Here is a 22,728-nt window from a genome sequence, read left to right on the forward strand (position 1 = left end):
AAGAAGATTGTCGAGACCTTGGGGGAATATTCGCTCCATAAGATGCACAGACATTTTTGCCCGCCTTTTGGGGGGGAAAAAAGTGCGTCTTATGGATCGAAAAATACGGTATTTTCCGGTATAACCCACAACACCTCTCACCATTTAAGTCTCCTTGATGGCCCTATGGTCTCCAATAGGAAGGTCAAGGAGAGATGGAGATAGACACGATTAACAGATCAAGATTTCATCATTCCAGTTGTCTCCATCTCTGGATTAACTCATTAACTCATTATAGGCACAGGTTGAATTGACCAGGTTTGTGCCAGATTTACAAGAGGGTGGACTCAGCCATCAAATTATTCTGGGTGTCAGCTAATGTATTTGTTAGTAGTTTTCTAGCTTCAACAATTGCTGATAGGTTGTATTTAGTGGTAAACGGCTGTGCCAATGACAACTGTAGAAAATACTTTTAATTATGTCATCATTGATCTTTTATATCATTTCTATGGTCACATATACTACCAAAATAGTGCCAAACTGATATTTAATGGGAATTTTTAGGTGCTACAATGATATACCATGTGTACTTTTTGTATTCAAAAAAATACTTTTTTTTATACATAGTTAAAATTCTTTGAAAACAAACAAACATAAATAGAAAAAGCTATAGCTGTGATCATAGTGCTGTGGCCACCTAATCTGCTGTTGAGGGTCTGCCTCGGACCCCAAGGGACCCAGCAGCAGCAGTAACTCAGTGACTGCTGCTCCTTCTACGGACCAGCGCTCATTGTACCGCATGATGGGATTATTCCGTCACCAGTTGTTAATGAACTAAACACGTCTGACGGTATAATCTTGTCATTGGCCGGGAAGGGGTTAAATATCTGCTTGGCCGTATTTTGGCAGTATACATGTTTGGGGATGTGGTGTGTTGACCCAGTGGTCTGGTCCATAGGCACATTTACTGTTGATGTGTGTACATCCACCCTTCTCAAAACAGAACATGACGGAGCACAGTACACCTAATCATGACAGACTTACAACACTGAAAAATACTGTACTTGCCTGTATCATAAAAGACGCTTGTCAGTAAACAGTAGGGATGAGCTCAGGTTTGGACCAAAAAGAGGGACAATTGAGGAGGAAAGAGGGACAAAGAAATTTGGTCCCAAATGAGGACGAGTCCCTACAAATCAGGGACAGTTGGAAGGTATATATAAATTGATTGTCTGATTGATTGTCTAAAAAGATGTCTGAATTTTCCATTTATAACATGAGATTAAGTGGACTTTCTCACCTACAGGAAGCTGAAATCATTAGTCCTTTCCTGCTTTACTTTAATCCCGAGCTAATCTTCAGAAAACTGCAGGTGAGTCCCAAGTGTGTGAACAGGATGGCTGTTTGAAAGAGCAAAAAAATTCCTGTATCAAGTTCAAACCTGTCTCCATATTTGGTTGCTTTATCAACAGATTCAGGTTGTTCTTAGAAGTGACACTTTTACAAAGTGGTGCTTTGGCACAGAGCCGTAGCTAGCTCCTTTTGCGCCCGCAGCAAGAACAAAAAAATGTGTGTGTGTCCCCAACAGGTGCGTGGCGTCATGTGACGTCATGCGCCCCGCCTCCAGAATGTTTTTTACATTTTTTTTTTTACTGTTGGTAGCTTCGGGGAGCTTTAAGGGGTCTACACAGCCCCTTAATATTTCCCTTTTAAAATAGAAAAAGAAATTGAGGACACAAAGTCCTCAATCTAATTTTTTGCAGCCTTTGTTCTAAATGAATGGAAAGCACTCAGTACAGAGGCTTCCCATTCATTCAGAAAATATTTACTATCAACCAGTTTCTGAATGGGGAGAAGCCTCTGTACTGAGTGCTACTACCCATTCAGAAACTCATGAATGAACAGGAAGTGATATAAAGCACTTCCTGTTCATTCAGAACTGAGCACACATAGTACTATGTGTCCCCAGTTATTTACAAACACCGGAGTGATCAACTGTTCACTCCAGTGTTTGTTCTGCAGAAAGAGGATCGGTAAATATCACAGATATTTACCGATCCTCCTCTCTCCATCCTGAGCTGCTCGGCCATGCACAGAGGGGCGGCACAACCTGCAGCTTCTTCTCGGATAGCTGCTGCTCTCCCCGCCTGTATGGGCAAAGGCAGCGGGGATCTGAGAAGTTAAGCACTGAAGCCGGCAGGGGGTTAAGGACTTCTAGCAACCAATTACTGACAGTGGGCGGAGCCTGATGGGGAAGCCGACGGACTTTGTCCCCATCAAGTCCCCTCTGCTAGTGATTTACAGCAGGTAGTGGGTGGACTGCATAGCCAATAGTAGGCTGCCTATTGGCTATGGCATCTGCCCACTGCCTGCTGTCAATCAGGCCTAATGGGGAACTAGCCCCTCTGGTTTACCATTTAATTACCCCACTAATAAAGCTCCTCCATTGCTGTGCCACTGTGAGATAGGTGCAGTGGTCATGGGAGATGGAGTGCCTGGTATGGACGCTAAAGAATGTCTGTTTATGAAATACAGGGCTAGTGTTTTAGATGGAATTACACCTAAAGCGAAACACCATAGATATAAATGAACGCTGATTAATGCAGTGATGTGTTCTCTAAAAATCCTTGTATGCTGCATACACATGTGCTGCAAAGGAACATGCTAACGGGATGAGAAAGCAGATTGAGAACAGGGGTGAGCTCATCAGTGTGCTGCTGCTCCATAATTGTTTGATCACAGGATGGGGGCTGAGAGATGACCTAGTTGTATAGATTAACTTCAGTAGAGAACAGTCAGCTCACCAACATAGCTGTGTTGTCTAGCAGAAAATGTTCAGCTTTGCCTGCAGCATGCATCATTTTGAAACATATGCCAGCATATTGTTAACAGAGGGCTCCCGTGTGAGCAATGGATTCAGATAAACAATGTGGTTTAAGATAAACTCCGGCACTATTATTTTAAAATGTTTTTATATGTTATCACATTTAAACCTCTTTTTTTTAACTTGCACAACATAAAAAATAAACGATCTGATAGTTTTCTGTGTTAGTATAGCATGTGCTGTACTTCCACCACAGGCCAACACCAGCACAGCAGTTGTGATTGACGCTTGCACTGGTGTCAGTCCTGCGCTCTGCCAATTCAAAAAATCATGGCTGCAGTGTCATCACATGTTGCTTTTGTGAATGGGCATGGCGCACACAGGGGAAGAGACACAACACCGCATTAGTGCCAATCATATGCAGCACAGGTATCGGCAAGGGGCGGAAGTACAGCACATGCTGTAGTAACACACAATGATCAGATTGATTTGGTGTTGTCAGAGTTTAAAAAAAAAAAAAAAAAGGTACACCGCAGAGGTAACACAACCATGGACACATTTACTAGTACCCTTCCAAGAAAAAATAAGAACCTGAAATTTGAAAAATGTGAAACTGAGAAAAGCAATTGGCCTCCATCATTGTTTATTCCATATTTAGTAAAAATCAGTTATTGCTTTTCATTTATTTTTGATTTAACAGAGTATTTTAAATAATAAAACAAATGAAAATGACAGCAACAAAAAGAGATTTTGGTTCATGCCACAGTTTCAAGGTGCAGCAAAGCAGCCCCAAAACACAACCTTCTCTCCCCCATGTTTCACAGTAGGTATGGTGTTTTTGCCTGTGAACAAAGAGCTAATTTAAGCTGAGTTCAGTAGACCACCTTTTCTGCCTGAGCCCATTGTTCACATTGGAGTCCTTTGTTAGCAAGGTGAGCTGTTTTGGTTGCCAAATGATTTGTAATTCTATTCATCTAGCCCTGAGATTTACACAGCCTTGCTAAACAGCACAGCCAGGTTGGTGACCTGACTTTTCTCTGTTGCAGTTAATCAATACAACTAGGTCATCTCCCTGTTCCCAACCTGTGATTAGACAGTTATGGGGCAGCAGCAGCAGACTGGTGAGCTCACCCCATGTGCTTTTTTATTTTTTTTTGTTATGCTGTTAGTTGCACACTGTAGATGTAATTCACCAAAACACAGGGCTGTCCCTATAATGAAGCAGTCTCAGATGGCATCTCATGGGGGAAGGGGGGCAGCAGAGGGGTGGCCACAGTGTCCCAGGTTGCTAAGAGCTCTTAGCAACCTGTGATGCTCTGTCCTGCTTCCTCCCCAGCTCACTGATGTCATTGGTTGCCAGAGAGTTGGCTGGCATACTGCTAAGCTCCTGGCAACCAGTGACATCAGTGAGCTGGGTGGGACTGGACAGAGAGCCGCTTACAGCACAGCTCTAACATAGCCGCCCATCTCACCGCATCTACTGCAAAACACACCAACCAGCGCTATCAGCAGCATCCGTGGCCCCCCACAGCACTATCAGAAGCACCTTCCAACCCACACCCCACTCTACTGCCTCAGGCAGCATATAGGGTAGGGAACATATTTCAATGATGGTGCCTGGAGTTCAGTTTTAGCTATATCATGTAAGGTTCAGTAATAAGAATCGTTGTGAACAAGGTCTAATTATAAAAACATATGTTCATCACATTACACTGTTATTACCTCATCCTTTGTCATCTTCTACAGAGTGTATACAATGTGTAGAAACTAAAACATCTTTCAAGTATATTGTATAATAATATTCAAGAGCTGACATCTGGCAGTTGGTTTCTTCCCTTTTATCCCCAGAATAATTTTCAATAATTTAACAACCAGTGTACAAATATTAGTATTTATTCTGCTTGCACAAACCAACCATGTCCTCTGTTTCTCCTACAGATATGGAGACTAATAACCAACTTTCTATATTTCGGGCATCTGGGCTTCAGTTTCTTCTTTAACATCATTTTTATGTATCCTTTTGGCAGTGCTGAACAATTTACATTCCAGCTAAACCCAACATTATAAATGGAATGCTGAATGGATTTCATATGCACACTTTATATACAGTAGAAACTAAGCACACATTAGTCCAAATGGTTCACTTGGACAGCTCTTCCATCATGGACTGTTTAACTGAGTGCTGCTGAAAGGATTGCTATATCACCACTAGACTTTGATGTAATAAAATGTAAATGTGTCATATCTTTATCAAGCAAAAGTAAAACTGGAGAATGACCTTGTATAACTTGAACTGATATACAGTATAAAGCTGATACATGGCCCAGTATTTATTCAGTCACACTGCATACTAAAATAGGTTCACAAATGTCTGCAGTCCTGTCACCAAAACCACGTTTGAGATAATCCAACTAGTTTTGGGATGACACATGCTTCATCTGTATTTGGGAAAGCACAGGGTATCCATTAGACATGTGCACTGCCAAAAAATTCGTTTAGTTTCGTTTCGTTTTAAATTCGGATTTGTGTTATTTCGTTTTTCAGGATTCGGGTGTGAAAGTCAATTCGGATTCAGACGAAATTCGGTAGCGTTAGTACGAACGTTCGTTTCGTTTTCTGTTCTTATTCGTTTCTTATTCGTTCGTTTGCAGCAAAGTGACATTTGAGGGGGAAAAAATATTTTTCTCCTTCTCTAATGTCAATTTGCTCCAACGAACGAAACGAATAAGAAACGAATAAGAACAGAAAACGAAACGAACGTTCGTACTAACGCTACCGAATTTCGGAAATGGAAATTCGGATTCGTTTGCATTCGTTATGTCTGTAATTCAGAATTCGGATACATCCGAATGTCCGAATTTCCGAAAATTCGTCCGAATTTCGATTCGGAACGAAACGAATTGCACATGTCTAGTATCCATAGACATTAAAAAGTGGGCAAAACTATGACTGCAACATAGTTGTTTTACAGAATGATTATGACATAAACATGTATGGACAATTAATAATTCCTTCAAAACTGAATGGCCTGTGGATATACTGTATACACAGGTTGTGGGTAGCCCATAAACATACTAAAGTATTTCCACTGTTATCAATCAGTGAGTTGTCTGTGGGTAACTTAAGTGGTTAGTACTCTTGCCTTGAATAGCTGGAGGTCTGAGTTCTATTCCCAACAGTGACACGAACTACAGCAGCGTTATCTGTTCTTCCTGTGTATGTGAAGATTTCCTCCCAAAAACACATAGCTAGTCTAGTTGCCATTTAACTACATTGAATGTGTATGTGAGGTTATATTCATGTATGATGCAGGCATTAAATATGGTTTTGACTGATTTAAGAAGTTGTAGGTATGTAAAGTGTATGGTAACCCCAAACAATGACCTTCTCTTATTTGCTTCCTTTTGGACTGCTAAATATACTATTGGGAGTTTTTTTTATATTAGTTCTAAAAATAATGTCAAAAATACCTGTTGATTTTGCCAGAAATCTTAAAAGCTGATAACTTTGTGTGCTTTCTGCTAGTGAACAAGGAGGGGCTATAGAGATGAGAAGATGGGAGGGGATGAAAAGAGGTCTGTATTCTTTGAAACCCACCAGAAATGAAGTAGGCAGTGCTGATACCATGTGCTTAGTCAAGTCAAATGTGTTGGTATTGTTGAGCTTTACAATTGCAAACTTCATATCTGAACTACTTGCGATCTTTCAGTAGCTTGGATGCGGCTCTTGTTGACTTGCAGTGTTTTGTTTAGTGTCTGGGCCCATAACCTGTTGACTATGGGTTCAGATGAAGCACTGAGATCTTGAGGAATGCTGAATTAAGTTTTACTTGCGGGGAGGTGGAGCCTATCTAAGATGGCGGAGGGCCGCGATACACACAGTTCCCATGAAAAGGAAGGTGCACACAGATTTTGAGTAAGGGAAGGCACACACAGTTCCCATGTACACTATTCGGGTAAGGGGATAGCCCTCCGAAGGGAGGATAAAGGGGGGGGAAGGAGGGATACATAGTATAAGGATAGTTAGTTTGAGCACATAACACCAGGACCCTCTGAAGCACAAGGGGTCCGGGAATGAGGTGGAGGGGTACAAAGAACGGGATTTAAAAAAAAAAAAAGTTTTACTTGCTTAGAAAAATGTTACATGTATGTATACAGCATTGTGCAGGAAACATAGAGAGAGAGAAAAAACAGCTTCCTGTGTATCATAGATAAGCATGCACATAGAGAGTAATATTGCACTACAACGCCAGTGACAGCTCAAAAGACATATTAAATCTCAGAACATTATTATATCTGTACAGTATGTGCTGTTGTATTTCCAACAAAAGGAAGGAATGAACACTCTATATTTTTGGCACATTAACGGTTGTTTTTCAGTACTTGCAGCGTAATTAAAGGGAAAAAACATGGGGAAATATGCATTTATTGTAGAGACGTAATAAAAAATGTTTTGTTTTGCCTTGACTTATGCATTAAAGTGACACTAAACGTAGGAGTTAAATTTGCATTCAAGAACTATGTAAATTTGATAGATAGATCTTAAAGGAAACCTGTTATAAATTGTAAGCTCTCATGATGTCAGGAGTGCCACTGGCTTGGCAGGAACGGAGTGGAACTCACTGGCAGAAAACCGCTGAGAGCGTCCAAAGGCCAAGGTACAAAAGGGATAATCCAAAGAGAAGTCAAGTCCAATCTGAGTCGAGGCAGGCAGCAAGGGTTCAGGGGCGAAAAGACAGTCCAGGGTTGGCAACAGGGGGTCCAGATAAAGGGTCAGGAAGCAAAGCAGGGTGCACAGATGGGGAGCTAGGTAATCACACCATATGGTGGAATAACTCAGCAACAAGCCAGAGCTCTGGCCAGGTTTTTATAGCCAGGGGGTGTAAGACCACCCCCTGGTCACCGAGGCAACCAGGAGGCTTCCTTCCCCGGGAGCCAATGGCAGGAGGGAAAAGTGGAAGGTGTGTGCTGGGAACCTCCCCCAGCAAGGCCCACACCTGAGGGCCCTAATGGCGCAGGCGTGCTATGCCCTCGTTTACGGAACTGCGTGCGCAGCCTGAGTACTGCTCACACGCGACCGCCGCACGATTCGCACGTGCACACCTGCAACCCGGGCATCGGGAATTTTGGCAGACTGGAGGGGAACCTGTGCCCTGCTCCATACCCGTTGACCCCATGGAGTGGTACTACCCCCTGCTTCCTGACACATGAGCACCTATTGTACTGAAATTGTATTGTAACTGTACTGCCTCCCCCATTTTGGAGAGTGCTGTGCAAACTGTTGGTATTATATAAACTCTGTATAATAATAATAATAATATTGGCATTATGTTGGCTTTCATTATTGATCTAGCCTTTTCAATATGCTAACATCATGGCTTTAATGCCAATTCAGTGGCTTTAGCAATTCACCCCCCAAAAATTAGTTCTGAATTGGCAAAATACAACCAGATAACTAACATTTCCATAGGGATCAGCAATAGCAGTCTGCATATTTCTGTCTGTACAGGTTTTCATTAAAGGATGCGTTAATGACCGCCTCCCTATATGTGCCCCTTGCCCTCTTTTTCAGAAATACAGTATATCGGAAAAGGCAGACTTTAGGTCAGACTGACCTCCCTCGAAAATGCTTGCCTGTGCTTGTGCAAGCAGTATATTTCTAATCCATGCCATATTATTATTGAATACAATAATATTGAACAGTACAAGTTCCAAATAGTGTTACAGGCGTTCAAACTTGATTTTCTCAAAGAAGCCAGTTTTTGGTGATTGTGCAAATCCTTCTGTTTTTAGTTTCCTTTACAGGTAGTGGTTGCCTCCAGGTACAGATATTGCAAAATGCTAGAAGAAACCTCATTTAGGGGGCGTACTGCAGATTTTGTATTCATGTTTCTTTTTGGAGGATTCCTCATTACTGTATCCTTTAAATTTGTAATGTGCAATACCATGTTTCTTCTTCAAATGGCACAACATGTAAAATCTGAAATTGCATCCCCCAGTTTTACTAAAAGGTGTCAGTGAGGTGATATTTGCCTTTGTTTTGTAAAACTCTAATTGAAACCTGAGAAATAAGGAGGCTTCCACTGCTGGCCTTCTTAACATGCCTGTGTCTATCAGTTGCTAGGCTGTCATGCTTATCCAGTGGGTTTAATACATTTGTAGCGCTCACCCCCAAAGGAGCCGCTGAATATGAACTTGGGCTCTCCTACCTGTTTTGCCAGCCACCGGCCCCTTTCTCAGATCTAGCAACACCGACACCCCGGAACAGAACAGGCTCGAGTCATAGGGTCTTTTCAGTATTTATTTGCACAGGATCAACTAGGAGAGAAGAAGGTTTGGGATTGTAGGATACCCGGATAGTAATTCAGAGGACTCTGTATTCTCCCGTAGCAACGGCTAAAATTGGTAGCACAGTGGTCCTTTAAGAGCGACCAGTAATAGAAATAGCACAGAGGACAGCCAGGATAGTCCAGGACCTTGAGAGAGACCTATCTCTAGACTTCTTATGCAACAACTGGCTGCTATTTAGTAAAGCACCTGGGAATAGGGTGAGGGATCTCTTACAGGGTTCCAGACGGTAGCTCTCACCAGCTCCTCTGCGACACTCCTCAATAAATAGATTCCACCTCCAGCCCAGCTTCCATCAGGTTTTCTTTCAGCTTCATCTGAAGTCTCTGGGCCCTCAGCATCTGCCACTTGCTGAGGTGCATACCAGATATCCAGAAGTATCTTCTGCTTCTAGGCCCCCAACACCTGCTACGTGCTGAGGCCCAAGCCAGTCACTTGCACCACACAGGCCTCCTCCCTTGGAGGCCCCTGGGGTGGAGAGAGCTCTGCAAAGTGTCCCCAAACCTTTTATCACCTGACCTCAGCCATACCTCGGAGTCATCCTGCTCAGGGATTGGCTAGGGTCAGGTGCACATTCACAGTCTGAGGATGGATCCTCCCTCACTGTATGCTGAGTCCCCAACCCAGCAACAGGGGGAGCAATCAATCCAGCAAACCCAGGGAAACCTGCAAAACCCAGAACTCAGAACAAAACAGCATCTATTCTAGACTGATTACAGTCTAGATATACACTAAATTTGATAGCAACATACTAGAGGGCGCTACACATTCAATCACTGACCAAGAACAAGTATACACATCAGTGCTCATAAGGCATTGAAGCCAGACATCTAACATGTGCTATGCTATTACAGTGTAATAAGGTGACTCTAGCTACAGCTACTGTTAGATGGGATACATTGGATATTAATAAGTTTCCAGCACTGGTGAACAAGACAAAAAACAAGAATTCCTCTTCATTCAGGCCTGTTAGCATATAAGAAAAATCTACTTAAAACCAATTCTTTAGTAAAACTGAAGTCTCACTTATATTTGGAAATTATAAAAAAAAATCCAGACCCCATCATCTAGTTACATCTGTATACTGCTCTAATGAATGGTAGAAATTGATTGACCACTTACCATTTCTATCTGTTACAATAGCTAAAGGTCTGCCTGTTCCAGCCCTAATAGGAACTCTTTTGGTTTAACATATCTGTGCATTGAAAGTAGTTGAATTCTGCAACATGGTATGTTACCACAAGTAGAGTATCACTGATGAAAACATGACAATACAGAGAACATCTATGGTGATTTCACGTCTGTATATAGCTGTTCTATGCTTCCTTAACATAAACTAGCTTTTTGGTCTTTTTTTCAGCCTCTCTTTCCTTAGCCAAGCCTTTACCCTTATGTTAGTGTATGTCTGGTGCCGCAGAAATCCTTTCATTCGAATTAGTGCCTTTGGCCTGGTCACACTTCAGGCTCCGTTTCTGCCCTGGGTTCTTTTGTGTTTCTCTTTGCTAATAGGAGACTCCATCCTTGTTGACTTGCTGGGTTAAGATGTATTGCATAAACAATTACAACAGAAGGGTCAGTAGTTTTATGCATACTTTATTGTGGGCAGGATTAGAGTGAGAGAGTGAAGAGGGATTAGAACCCCAATCAGGTTTTTATGGCTGTCTGTGTCCTCGTTTGGAAAATTCATTCTCAGAAGGTGAAAGCAAAAGAAAATCACGAGTTTTGGGTTGGCACCAGAACAGAAATATATCGGAAATCTTCCTATGGGGACAGTAGTTCTGGTGACCCTGCTGACCACCAGGGATTTCCTACACTTTGGAGGGATTTCCTACCACTGCCTGTTGGAAGTGAAGGGAACTCTCTCTAATGGGACACAGACCAAAAACAAAGTTTTGGCTTTAGTTCTACTTTAACCTCTTCTGTCACAGCCTTTTGCAATCTTTGCACTAGATAGTCCAACACATCTGACAGCCAAAGCAGAAGTAGGTAGTCTAAAAGAGGAGACCTCACGGTAGGTGTGCTAGAGCCTTGGTTCTCAACTGGTGGGTCGCGACCCTGTGTTCAGTGGGTCACGGGCATGCCTTCCACTTTTCCATGGCGAGAGGCTTCTCAACCTTCTCCTAGAGCAGCATTATCAGTTCTATCTCCACACGGCCATTCAAAATATGCTGCCCGGCGTCGAGTTTCAGATTGAGGTGGGGTGGGCAGGGAGTATGGCCACGAGGGAGCTCCACCCATACGTGTATTGCTTACATCTCCCTCACGTGTCCTGTAGACATGCCTGGACTGGAGTGACGTCACATTCTGTCTCCCGGCACCTCTACAGGGTGTGCAAGGGAGCTGTATAAGCAATGCACATATGGATGGAGCTCCGTGACAGTACAGCAGCCCACACTGGACCCCAGCTTGAGGATCCGCTCCAGTTCTCAGAAGGTAGGGAGACTGGGTGGATCTTAAAGATTTTTTTACATTGTCTGTGTGTGAGATTTTGTCTGTGGTTGTGTATGTATGTCAGTGTTTTTGAGGGCCCATTCACACTAGTACCGTGCGATGAACACACGTGCATGCAATCTCACCTACCGTGCATTCTGGTGTGGGAGGTGTGTTGCGTTGCCATTCATTTGATGGGTACCCCAAACGCACCTCCCGCCCACAGTTCGTACGCCCGCATTGTAATGCGCGGCACCCAATGCCGTGCATTCCATTGCAGTGCGACTTGGGTACACATGAATTCATGTAGTGCGTTTCCAAGGATTATGACACCAACATTGAAATAAGTTGTCATTTTAAGACCAATCTAGGCATTGTACTTATTACTCATTTTTGAATGTCCTCCTTTCCAGGCATTGCAGCTGGACATATTTACTTTTTTCTAGAAGATGTTTTCCCAAACCAGCCTGGAGGAAAAAAGCTTTTAGCTACCCCTGCTATTTTGTAAGTATTAACACGAAAATGACGTGTCCTCATTCCAGCTATTTGTTTACATATAGCTTTGGCAAAACTTAAGAGGTCTATTTGCTTAAAGTTTACAGCCAGAACATCCTGTGCTTTTAAGATAATCCATGCAAAGATACAACGGATGGCACTAGGAACAAGACAGAGGTGATTAATAGACCATTTCAGTGCTAGATCACTTTCTGCTTCAGTGTCAGCACACATGGGAGACCTGGTATATAAAAAAAAACTGCCCACGTAATAAGGACAGATACATTATAGGGTTACTGTCTGTGTGCTGAGAATTCACGTAGATAAACTCCAACTAATAACAGCATTACAAGGCTTTTGAAGGAACGGTATGCTAGGACAAATATATGGACTACTATTGCTTCTTTTAACAACAACAAAAAAACTGAATTACTGGGACAACTATGCAGCCTGTAGATATACAAAGTGGTACATCACAATGTGATTCAATGACATTACATATGGTTTATTCAGTAATTAACAGATGTTCACAATTTGAATAGACAGCTTTTGGGCCTGGAGATTGGAAAACTAACACCTACCTGTAGGGGTGGACAGCTCTAATAGAATCCTAAATATTAGTTGTAGGGAGACTAAATCTATCCTAATTAGGGATGCACCGATACCAAGTACCGTACTCGGTACAAGTACATGTATAGATACTTTTCCAGCTCCAAGACTAGTCTAGAGAAATTCAAAAGTTAGGAGGCAGCTGTCATTTGTAAGGCGCACACGGAGCTCCTGGCATTTGTGCATCTCTGTTTTAATGTATGATTTTGTTCTTGTAAACATATATAAAAGGGATGCACCATTTTTGCAAGTACAAGTACTGATACTTGTCCAAGTACTCACAGATACAAGTACTGATACATTTTTGTTTATTGTCATGTGACAGTTTTTCTAAAACAATACAGACTAATGATTTCAGGACAGTGATGGAGCACCAGAGGCAGGTCCCAGCTGCAACCCTGATAGTGGTCATAAAAATGCCAAGTATCGGCACTGGTATCGGTGCATCCCTAATCCTAATAGTACATCTTATGAGCCATATGCACAGAACCCTTTAGGGACCATCACAATGCTTATATGGGGCTTCCTCATGGCAGACATGTAAACTTGTTGCAATTTGGCTGATGCTGGAAATCCTAAACTCGACCCCGCCATCAGAACTGGCTAGTTTATATAACCTATGGCTACTTCAAGACACAAGACCCTCTTCTCCCAGCAGATGAAATTACACATCCAAAAGGTGATAATTCAATACCATATCTTTCCTCTACAAACTAACTGTAGACTGTATTCAAAAGACATGGTGTTCTCCTGCTAACATGGTAACGCAATACTGCCCAAACAGTAAAGTTTTTCTCTGTTTTTCTCCCTTTATAGCAAATAGCCAAACTTCTTTTTTTTTTGTACATATTTTATGCACTGCCCATATAGAGATATTACATTTAAATGTCTTCTGTATACTAAACTAAGAATGTATACTCCTGGAGAGAGGTGCATTGTGTTACCCAGTGTCCTCATTAAATGCTCGGTGTAATTTCCTGGTAATATGTATTAAATTGCATTATGTGACTGGAATTGCACGCTCATTAGGGTAAATGTGTAGAAGTTATTGTATTTGCTAGATGGAAGTATGTGGTTGCCTAGCAGTCCGGTAAGCTGACAAATTGCAGGTGGTGGAAAGCTTCATAACATCGTCTGGCTGGTGTGTAGGTAGTGGTGAGAAATAGGATTTTTTACTTACCAGTAAAATGCATTTCTTAGGTACAGTACAGGACAAACTGATTCAGGGATGACTTGGTTATATGCAGGTATCACCGGGTGACTGGACACTGGCCTGAGCTGTGAGGACCCTCAGATAACCCCTCCTTCTCCAGAAAATCCTCAGTTTTATAGCAAGCAATAGGGGACATAGAAGGAAGTGTGCTATGTCCTGTACTGTGTTACAAGAAACAGATTTGACTGATTAAATCAAAATTCCTATTCTGGTACTTGTACAGGACTCGGGCAAATGGGAAATCCAAAAGAATGAACTGGGAAGTGGGCAACACAGCAAAACAACTGCTAACAGGCCCACATAATACAAATATCAATAAATAAAACCAAAGGGGAACCTCAGCTCAGATAGCAGATTGTAGCACCTTACAGTCAAAACTCACATCAGCAGAGAGGCACAAACAGCCGCCTGCTAGAACCTAGAGAATGTGTGTGTACAGAAAATCAGGTGGTAGCCTTACAAATCTACAACACAGATGTTTGATGACAAATGCCCAAGAGGCATTTACAGATCTAGTTAAGTGTACAGGTAACTTGTCTAATCCACCTAGAAATGGTGCAAGGTCCTTCAAGGATGTCCACATACCACACTCTTCTGGGCCAGTTTGGAGCCACAAGGAACACTGGAATACCCTTCGCCTCAATCCTGCGGAGCAGACAAGGAGGGAAAATGTAGAACAGGGAGAACTGAACTGATCCCAAAGAGTCATCAGTGCATCCACTGGGAATGCCCTGGACTGGGATACAAACCTGTCCAGTTAGTTGTGCAGCCTAGACACCAAAAGATCTACAGTCAGAGTAGCCAAAGGCAGTACATCTGAAATATTTTGGGTTGCAGTGACTGTTCCCCAGAGCAATACATATAAAGTGTTGGTGAGAAGGCAAGATAGGCACATGCAGTTACACATCCTTGATGTCCACGGAGGCAAGAAAGCCTGCCTGCTGAGCACAGGCCCTCAGCAAAACTCCATGCAGAACTTGCGGACAAGAATTTGTTTAGAGACTTCAAATCCATGATTGGAAGCACATTCCTCCCCCTCCCCCCATATGTCAGCAACTTCTGCAAGGCACAGCTCAAGCCCTCTTTCTGCTGACAGGTAGAGAATAGATTGGAAGGCAAAAAGGGGGGTAGGATTAAAAACTTCAGTTTGTAACCCTGGCAAACTATCAAGCCAACCAACAAGTCCTGGATGTCTCTGGCTCTCTGCAAAGGCCAACAGAGGTCTCCCCACTTGAGAAAGTGGGGGGCACCCCCTCAATGTGATGACGATTTGGCACTGAGTTTTGTTACTTTTGGAATCCAGGGTTTATGTTTGAACTGAGAGCCCTGATTGATCCTGGAGGCCTGAGAGGGAAGTTAGGAATTTTTCTTGGCCAAACCCGAAGAAGATTTTGCAGGAGGAACTAGACCCCTGGTAAAGCACATTGTCCCCATGTTGATAAGGACAAGGGCCTCTTCCCCATAACCCTGGCCTGATGGTTGTGGGGGCTTGTAGGAATCCGGGCACCCAGATGCCACCTTCCCTTGTAAATGAGTAAGGGGTAGTTGTTACCCCTACTCCTTCACCAAATACAGTAATACCTTGGTTTACAAGTAACTTGGTTTGAGAGTGTTTTGCAAGACAAGCAAACATTTCTGAAAAATTTTGCCGTGATATACAAGCAAATGTCTTGCAATAAGAGCAACATTTTGTAGAAAAGCGCCACCCGAATAATCTTTTTTTCCACTGTAGCAGTGCGAGCGATGAGTCTGTTTAACGACAATGCAATGTCACATTGGATAGATTCCTTGTTAAGGTTTCACGAAATGAAAAAATATTCCATTAGGTCAAGAGATAGCAGTGATTCCGTTAATGATAGTGAAAGTCGTCCTTCACAATGATCCTCCTCTCTCTTGTCCCTCTCACACCAGCCACAAAGGTACCGGTAATTGGTTTCTTTTTCTTTATATTTTGTACAGTATTATATTACAGTACAGTATTGTAATCATTTTTATATGAATATTTTTGGGTTGTGGAACGAATCATCTGAATTTCCATTATTTCCTATGGGGAAATTAGCTTTGCTATACAAGCGCTTTGGATTACAAGCATGCTTCCGGAACTAATTATGCTCGTAAACCAAGGTATTACTGTACAGTAAAATTGTAAATAAACACAACACTCCTTTAATTGAAAAAAAAAAGAGAAAAGGTTTTTGACAAGTCTTATTAAAAAAAGAAAACAAAATCCAAACGTCAGTCCGTTTGTCGAGTGATTCGGGTCCATGTTAATCACGATGGAGGACGGCAGCCGACTAGCCAAAAGAAAAAGACAAAAAAAAACAACAAAAACAGCGCCCACCATCACAACCGAACCTGACGAACTCTTGCTGCAAAAAATGACAGCTCGGACCAAATTGTCAAAAGGGGCAGAGCAAGTCATGACATCACCGGACTTGTCCCACCCCTTTGTTGACATTCAGGAGCAAGACTGTCATAACTCTGCTCCTGAATGTCAACAAAAAGCCCAAACAAATCCAGTGATGTCACGACTCTCTCCCCCTTTGTTGACATTCAGGAGCAGAGCTGTCATTTTGTGGCGAGAGTTCATTGGGAAGGGTCGTAATGGTTTTTTTCTTCTTTTGGCGAATCGGCGGCCGTGCTTCGTGATTGACGTGGATCTACATCGCTGGACAACCTGATTGACCCTGGGATTACATCAATTGCTTTTTCATTTTTAATAAAAGACTTGTCAGAAATTGTTTTTTTACAATTCAAAAAAGGAGTTTATTTACAATTCTACTGTATAAAAATAACAGCTATTGTTTACTCATTCACAAGGGTGGGGCAGCCTCTGGTTTGCCCCTTTATGAAAGGGGGCACACAGATTACTGTAAGCCCCCCTGCCTGCAGACCCCCACAACTATCGGGCCATGGTTGTGGGGAACAGGCCCTTGTCCCCATGTAGAAAGCACGTGGCCTGGTATGGTGCATGAGGGGGAGCAGACGCTTACACCCCTTTCCTGCTTTGCGCTGCTGATGCTAGGATCAAGGGTCTGGTAAGTGATTGTAAGGGGTGTATCTGAAGTATCTGGTATGAATTCGGTGTGGGGGAGCCGCATGCTGGGCTTTTTTTTTTTTCTGCAGATTGTTAAAAAAAGTCACTTTTTTTTTGAATGTCACTTTGCTGCAATGAAAATTCGTTTGCAAATATTTAACTCTTCCGAAATTAACAAAAACTTTGGATTTGTCTGAATCCCAAAACTAACGGACTTTCAGACCCCAATCCCGAAAAAACAAGAAATCCAAAATGAAGCTAAATTTTTTGCTGGCTTACATGTTTAGGAAGGACCTTAGGCTTGTGCTTGCTGGGCAAGAGTGTGCTATTACCACTTGTAACCTTCCTAATGAAGGCATGTAGGTCATCTGCAAACAGACGCTTTCCCGTCATGGGGATCAGATCCTGTCCAGACATCTTTTGCAGGCCAGTTCTGCTGATCTGTACTTAAGCCAGAGGATTTTATGCATCTACACCAAATGCAGCCCCAGCTTTCAAAAGCTGGCGCAGAGTGCCACCCAAACCATCCAGGCAGAAGTGCAGTGGCTCTGGTAAAAACCACCAGATTCTGACACACCTGCATTGAAGTCACCCCCAGCTGTTAGATAGGACCAATTAGGGCAAATAAAGCCTAAAGTCGGGTATACACGCTTCCGTTTTCTTTTTTCAACCTCCCGGCTGAACAAATAAAATAGAACACTCCATCAACGCTTACGAGCATTGATCGAGAAATCGCCTACTGTTTCCTTTGAACAGAGCTGGCAGTTCAATGGCTGCTAGCTCTGTTTGGCTGACAATTTTCCGATGTGCTCCTTTGGTCAGCTGATGGAGGGATGCCAGTCGGAAAGGTGCCAACAGTACCAACGCATCGGATTTTGGTCAGTTCATCAAGACTTGACTGCAATTTGAAGTGTGTATACCCAGCTTTAGCCTTTTCAGGTGTTTATCCAGTGGGTCTTTGAAGGATGGGATCCTCCACCAGGACAGTCAGAGATTTGTTAAGGCAAGAAATTGCTGCAATGACCTCTGGCACTGCCCACTTTTTGAAGGATAAATTCCTCCCATGGTATTGCTGCCCAAACTATTTTGGGGTCAGGGCAAGGACTCACCCACCAGCTGCTTCATGCTAAACTCCACTACCCCTCAGCTTTGCTGTTTGGAGCACATAACTCCAACTCGAGGGGATCTTCTGGGACGGTCACACCATTGTGGATACGCCACTGCCTTGGACCTGTATACACCCTGCGGCTAACCCAATGTGTTGCATCACTTGTGTCAAGGTCGGCACATACAGGTCTCATGACTTCTGTCAAGCAAAGCTGCTGCCATAGGGCTCCGATCTGATTTCTTCTTGATTGAAGAAGACGCAGAAACAAAGGTAACTTAACTACCACATACAGTACCTCCCTCAGAGTAGCAAAAAACTGAGCAACTCCTAGAGGGGTAGAGGTTACATGGGGGTCCACACAGCTCTGGCCAATATTCAATCACCTGATTATACCTGCATATTATCCAGTCATCTCTAAATCTGCTGGTGTCCAAGTGTGACCATCATGAAACTGATCACTCAAGGATTCTAACTTGCAGAATAGCTTAAGGAATTGCAGAAGTGTGTGGTAATCATTTGGCTGCTCCATAGCTCTTAGAGTGCACCAGATTCGTATTTGCCTTTATGTTCCCAGACTGCTAAATTTGTCTGAGTCTCCCTCCAGTGGTATTACAGACTGATAACTTTCACAGCACTGTTTTATTTGCCAAAAGTGAGCTCTCTTCTAGCTCCCCCTCTGAACAAGAATCGCACTCGTTATTGAGTCGCCGCGGGAAAGCTTCCTCATTATGTCAGAGGTCAGTTACTTAAAGTATTGCATATACACTCTAATTCATCCCAAAGGTGTTCCATCGGGTTGAGGTCAGGACTCTGTGCAAGCCAATAAGTTCCTCCACCCTAAACTCACTCATCCATGTCTTTATGGACCTTGCTTTGTGCACTCGTGCACAGTCATGTTGGAACAGGAAGACTAATTTGAAATAGATCAACCATTATCTGCCTTGTTTTCTCTTCCGGCTTTCAAATATCATCCACTGAACACTGTTTTCGTCTATCTGATATCTAAACTGCAAGACTGTCGCTTGTAGATTAGCCTAAGATTGATGTAGACTGTTGATTATCATTTGAGTGGCTGTCACGATCTTTGTTACACATTACCGTTTGATGATTTAATGTAACAACTGTAGACTGTTGATTGTCATTTAGTGGCTATCACGATCTCTGCTATACTCTACCGATTGATGACTTAATGTAACACTTTACCAATACTTTGTCCTTTATTTGTTATCATTCTAGTTTGTCACCATCATTCACACGTGTTATTTTTTTGGATATTTGGGGTTTGATTCTCTCATAGTTTTTTTGCTACATTTATTAAGATATTGTTATTTTTAACACCTACTTACGATCAATTTAACCCTTTGTAGGCTGTGCTAAACACGCAGCTTTCTTTCACCTATTTTTAACTGAACACCTGATTTTATTTAAACACAATTTACCTATCTTAATCACTTATTACACACTCATACCTTTAATTAATTTAACCTTTAGCGTTTGGTTACAACTTTTTCGTTCTGATAGTTTAGAGTTAGGACCGCACTATATGCAGGTGCCTTGACGTGGCTTTGCGGCTTCCACATTTTCTGCAGAAGACGTGTATCTAAGCCTCTGCTTTTAACCTTAGTGGTTAGACGGGTTTTTTCTTTGCATGCTGGCGAGTGTGCCGGGAAACTTTTTGCTGTTTTAAAAGTAGTATTAAACTCACTTTTTTTTAAAGTAATGAATCCAGATTAAACAAATATACGTTGCACAGCACAGCATTCCTTTAAATTTTTGCCCAAACACTTACAATCATCATGTTTCTGAACAGCTGCTTCCAAGTCTCAGCTCAGCTTACCTGAACCTCATGTCCATTACAAGATCACAAGGGACAGAGCAGACCCCAGCAACTGTTCATCTACTAGCTTGGAGGGAGGGAGGGAGAGGGGGCAAGGAGGAGGGGAGTAGCTTGATTTGCTGTGTCTGTGCAGAGACACAGACAAGGGTGACTGCATAGCACTCTGCTTGACAAAGGAGTCACTCTAAAAATGGAAGTCAGGACTAGTGCTCAGGGGACCAGCTGATTCTACAGGAAACTACACATTTCCAATCATCAAGGAGCAGCATTCATTGTAAGTGATTTCATCAGCATTTAAAATCCTTTTGACTTTAATATCACTTTAATTATAATCGGAGACTTTGGACCAGGGAAATGTTTTGCAGACCACTATCCAACTTAATTTTGCTGATTTCCTCTGTCCCAAGTGTTTTTGTTGTGTGTGAGAGTGAGAGAGCATATTAGTCAGTACTTTGAGACAGAGTATATGGGTCAGTAATGCAAGACTGAGAAAGGCAGAAAAAACAGGGCAGTGGCAGCCAGGATCTGTCTGTTAATCTGTGTAAATATGTCAGTAAAACAAGAATGGGAAATACCAATCGGCATGATGACCAACTGTAGTTCTGAATGACACGTAACGTTCAGCTGGCTACTAGATGTCTGAGATTTGTCCAGGCCGGCTCTTAGAGACAGTAGAAACTTCTAGTACAAAAGCCAAAATGTTTGCAAAATTTTTAGACATGAAATCATGCAGAATCCTCTTCTCGATCTTGATGTACAAAAGCATTGCAATCATTGTATTTTTTAGTAATGATCAATTCTTACTCGCCATCTTTTATCTCCGTGCTCTACAGGAAGCAAATATTTGATGTGCCATTAGCAGATCCCAACTATAATCCACTACCAGAGGATATTGTAAACAGATTGCACCAAGACCAGCCACCTCCAGAGGCCCAGGACTGAAATTATCTGCTTAATAAGTTTAGGTTTTCAGTACTAAAACAATATGTAATGCAACCTAAAATAATAAAAGCCATGTTCACTGCCATTTTAGTAAAATCCTAGATAACATTCAGCTGGTGCAGAAAACGTTTTAGCAGTTGTTTCATCTCATCTCCATTCAGAGAATATTTGACTATAGTCTTACCTTTACAAGCAGGTCATTCAGACATCATAAGGCAAGTGGACAGATACAACGGTACATCTTCACAGTGAATATAAGACAAATATTGGACTGAGCTATGGAAGCATCAATATGTATTAAGCATAACATTACACTCAAACAAGGCAAGTTAATGAGCATTACTTTTATTTAAAAACTTTTTCTTTTCTAAGTGCATGAAGCACCTATACAAATTAAAAATAGAACACAAAAAAGCTTTACATATCACGTACACAGGTATAAAGGAGGGCTTGGGACATCTGTCTCAGGTCTTCCGGTAGTCAGGTAGCACTAATGCTTCACACTCTGTACATGGAAGGAAAGGATGTGAGGGAGTCAAACACAGCAGCACCCAGCTGCTTTCAAAGTGGAATGTGTGGGTCCCCCGCACCTTCTGATTTGGCTCAAGAGGTGCTGTGACCACCCTCCTCTCCTACACAAAGCTTTAGTCTTAGTATTTTTTTTTTTTTTTAACTTTTTCTGTTTTAATTGTTACTTTTTGTTTATTTATGGGGCGGGGTTCCATCTCCAGGATGTGAACCGCGAGTTTCGTCGGGAGGGGACTGTTTACCAGGCCGGTGCAGTGTTGGCAAGACGTCTCATACGCCTATAGGGAGGAAAAGAGAAGAGGGGCAAGGTAAATGATACGGAGGTTGTAGCTGTACTCTTAACACTAAGTCAGAGGATCATCTTATGGGGGATTTCACGTCATACTCTCCACTGGACAGAAACATCCTGATCTCAATATACTTCTAATTTACTTCAAGCCACACTAATTTAGCAAGTCAGACAGCAACAGCATATAAACATTTCCTATATCATGATAAAAGTTACATCTTAAATCTAGAGGTCACTCGCTCATTGGCACCAAATCCTATACTGCCAACAGTGATGCCTAATAGGCCACAAGTGTGCTTGAAAGCTACAAGAATAGCTAACCGAGCATGTACAATTGTACATACTGTATATCCGGCCTAAACTCTGAAAAAATATATTCAGTCCTACACTTTAGGTGAATTAGGCAATTATTCAAAATTTGAGAGCCAGTTTAAAGAAGCCAGAAAATGTACTTCTGCTGGCTATCTCAAAAGGCTCAAAAACGTTAGGTGCCAACTATAACTATTTAGGCACATTGGCTACCTGGATCCTGGGATTTCTCCACCCAGATCCATAGGCAATTAAGATCAACTGCTAAGAATAGTAAACAGACTGGGAGTACTGATAAGACAGATTTCAGCAAACTCAGTAATAGTTATGTATCTAGTGGGGCGATTTTATTAAATGCTACTAGAATTAAAAAAGACAAAAAGATTGGTTGTGCAAATAATGGGCTGCTTTGTAATAAAGCAAATTCATTGGTAAAACAAAACAACATGTATGCTGATCATAAGGTACAATATCAAAGATTTAAATGCTTGCAAACGCAGACCATTTCAAAATGGTTGCCTTCAAATTTAGAAGGAAATAAAACCACCTTTCCTAGTTAAAGGTGTCGAGATAAAAACACAGGAACAAACAAACTAAATGTTTTTCCTGCCTTTAAAAAAGCAGCTCTCTCTGCAAGACTTTCTGCGGTTCTCTATGTATGCATCCTGCCGGGGCTAGTTAGTGTTTCAAGGAGTGACACCATGAAAATCCTGGAATGCATACCAAAGTATAAGAAAATGGTGGTCACAGCAGTCATTTGGTGAAACTGCCATGGGGGGGT

General features: G+C 42.2%; 2 protein-coding genes across 2 annotated transcripts in view; one reads left to right on the forward strand and one right to left on the reverse strand.

The window, feature by feature from the left end:
* DERL3 (derlin 3) overlaps positions 1-20,821 on the forward strand; it is a 23,152-nt gene extending 2,331 nt beyond the window's left edge. The window contains exons 2-7 of the mRNA XM_018565897.1: positions 1,286-1,351; positions 4,742-4,815; positions 8,625-8,718; positions 10,491-10,686; positions 11,994-12,084; positions 20,713-20,821. Coding sequence (XP_018421399.1) covers positions 1,286-1,351; positions 4,742-4,815; positions 8,625-8,718; positions 10,491-10,686; positions 11,994-12,084; positions 20,713-20,821 — 630 coding nt within the window. The remainder of the gene's footprint in view (positions 1-1,285; positions 1,352-4,741; positions 4,816-8,624; positions 8,719-10,490; positions 10,687-11,993; positions 12,085-20,712) is intronic.
* Positions 20,822-21,493: 672 nt separating this feature from the next.
* Positions 21,494-22,728, reverse strand: part of SMARCB1 (SWI/SNF related, matrix associated, actin dependent regulator of chromatin, subfamily b, member 1) — a 17,668-nt gene continuing 16,433 nt past the window's right edge. The window contains exon 9 of the mRNA XM_018565898.1: positions 21,494-21,627. Within this exon, the coding sequence (XP_018421400.1) occupies positions 21,588-21,627 (40 nt within the window). The 3' untranslated portion in view covers positions 21,494-21,587. The remainder of the gene's footprint in view (positions 21,628-22,728) is intronic.

Source organism: Nanorana parkeri, unplaced genomic scaffold (genome assembly GCF_000935625.1).
Source record: "Nanorana parkeri isolate BGI_ZX_2015 unplaced genomic scaffold, ASM93562v1 scaffold899, whole genome shotgun sequence".
Classification (NCBI taxonomy): domain Eukaryota; kingdom Metazoa; phylum Chordata; class Amphibia; order Anura; family Dicroglossidae; genus Nanorana; species Nanorana parkeri.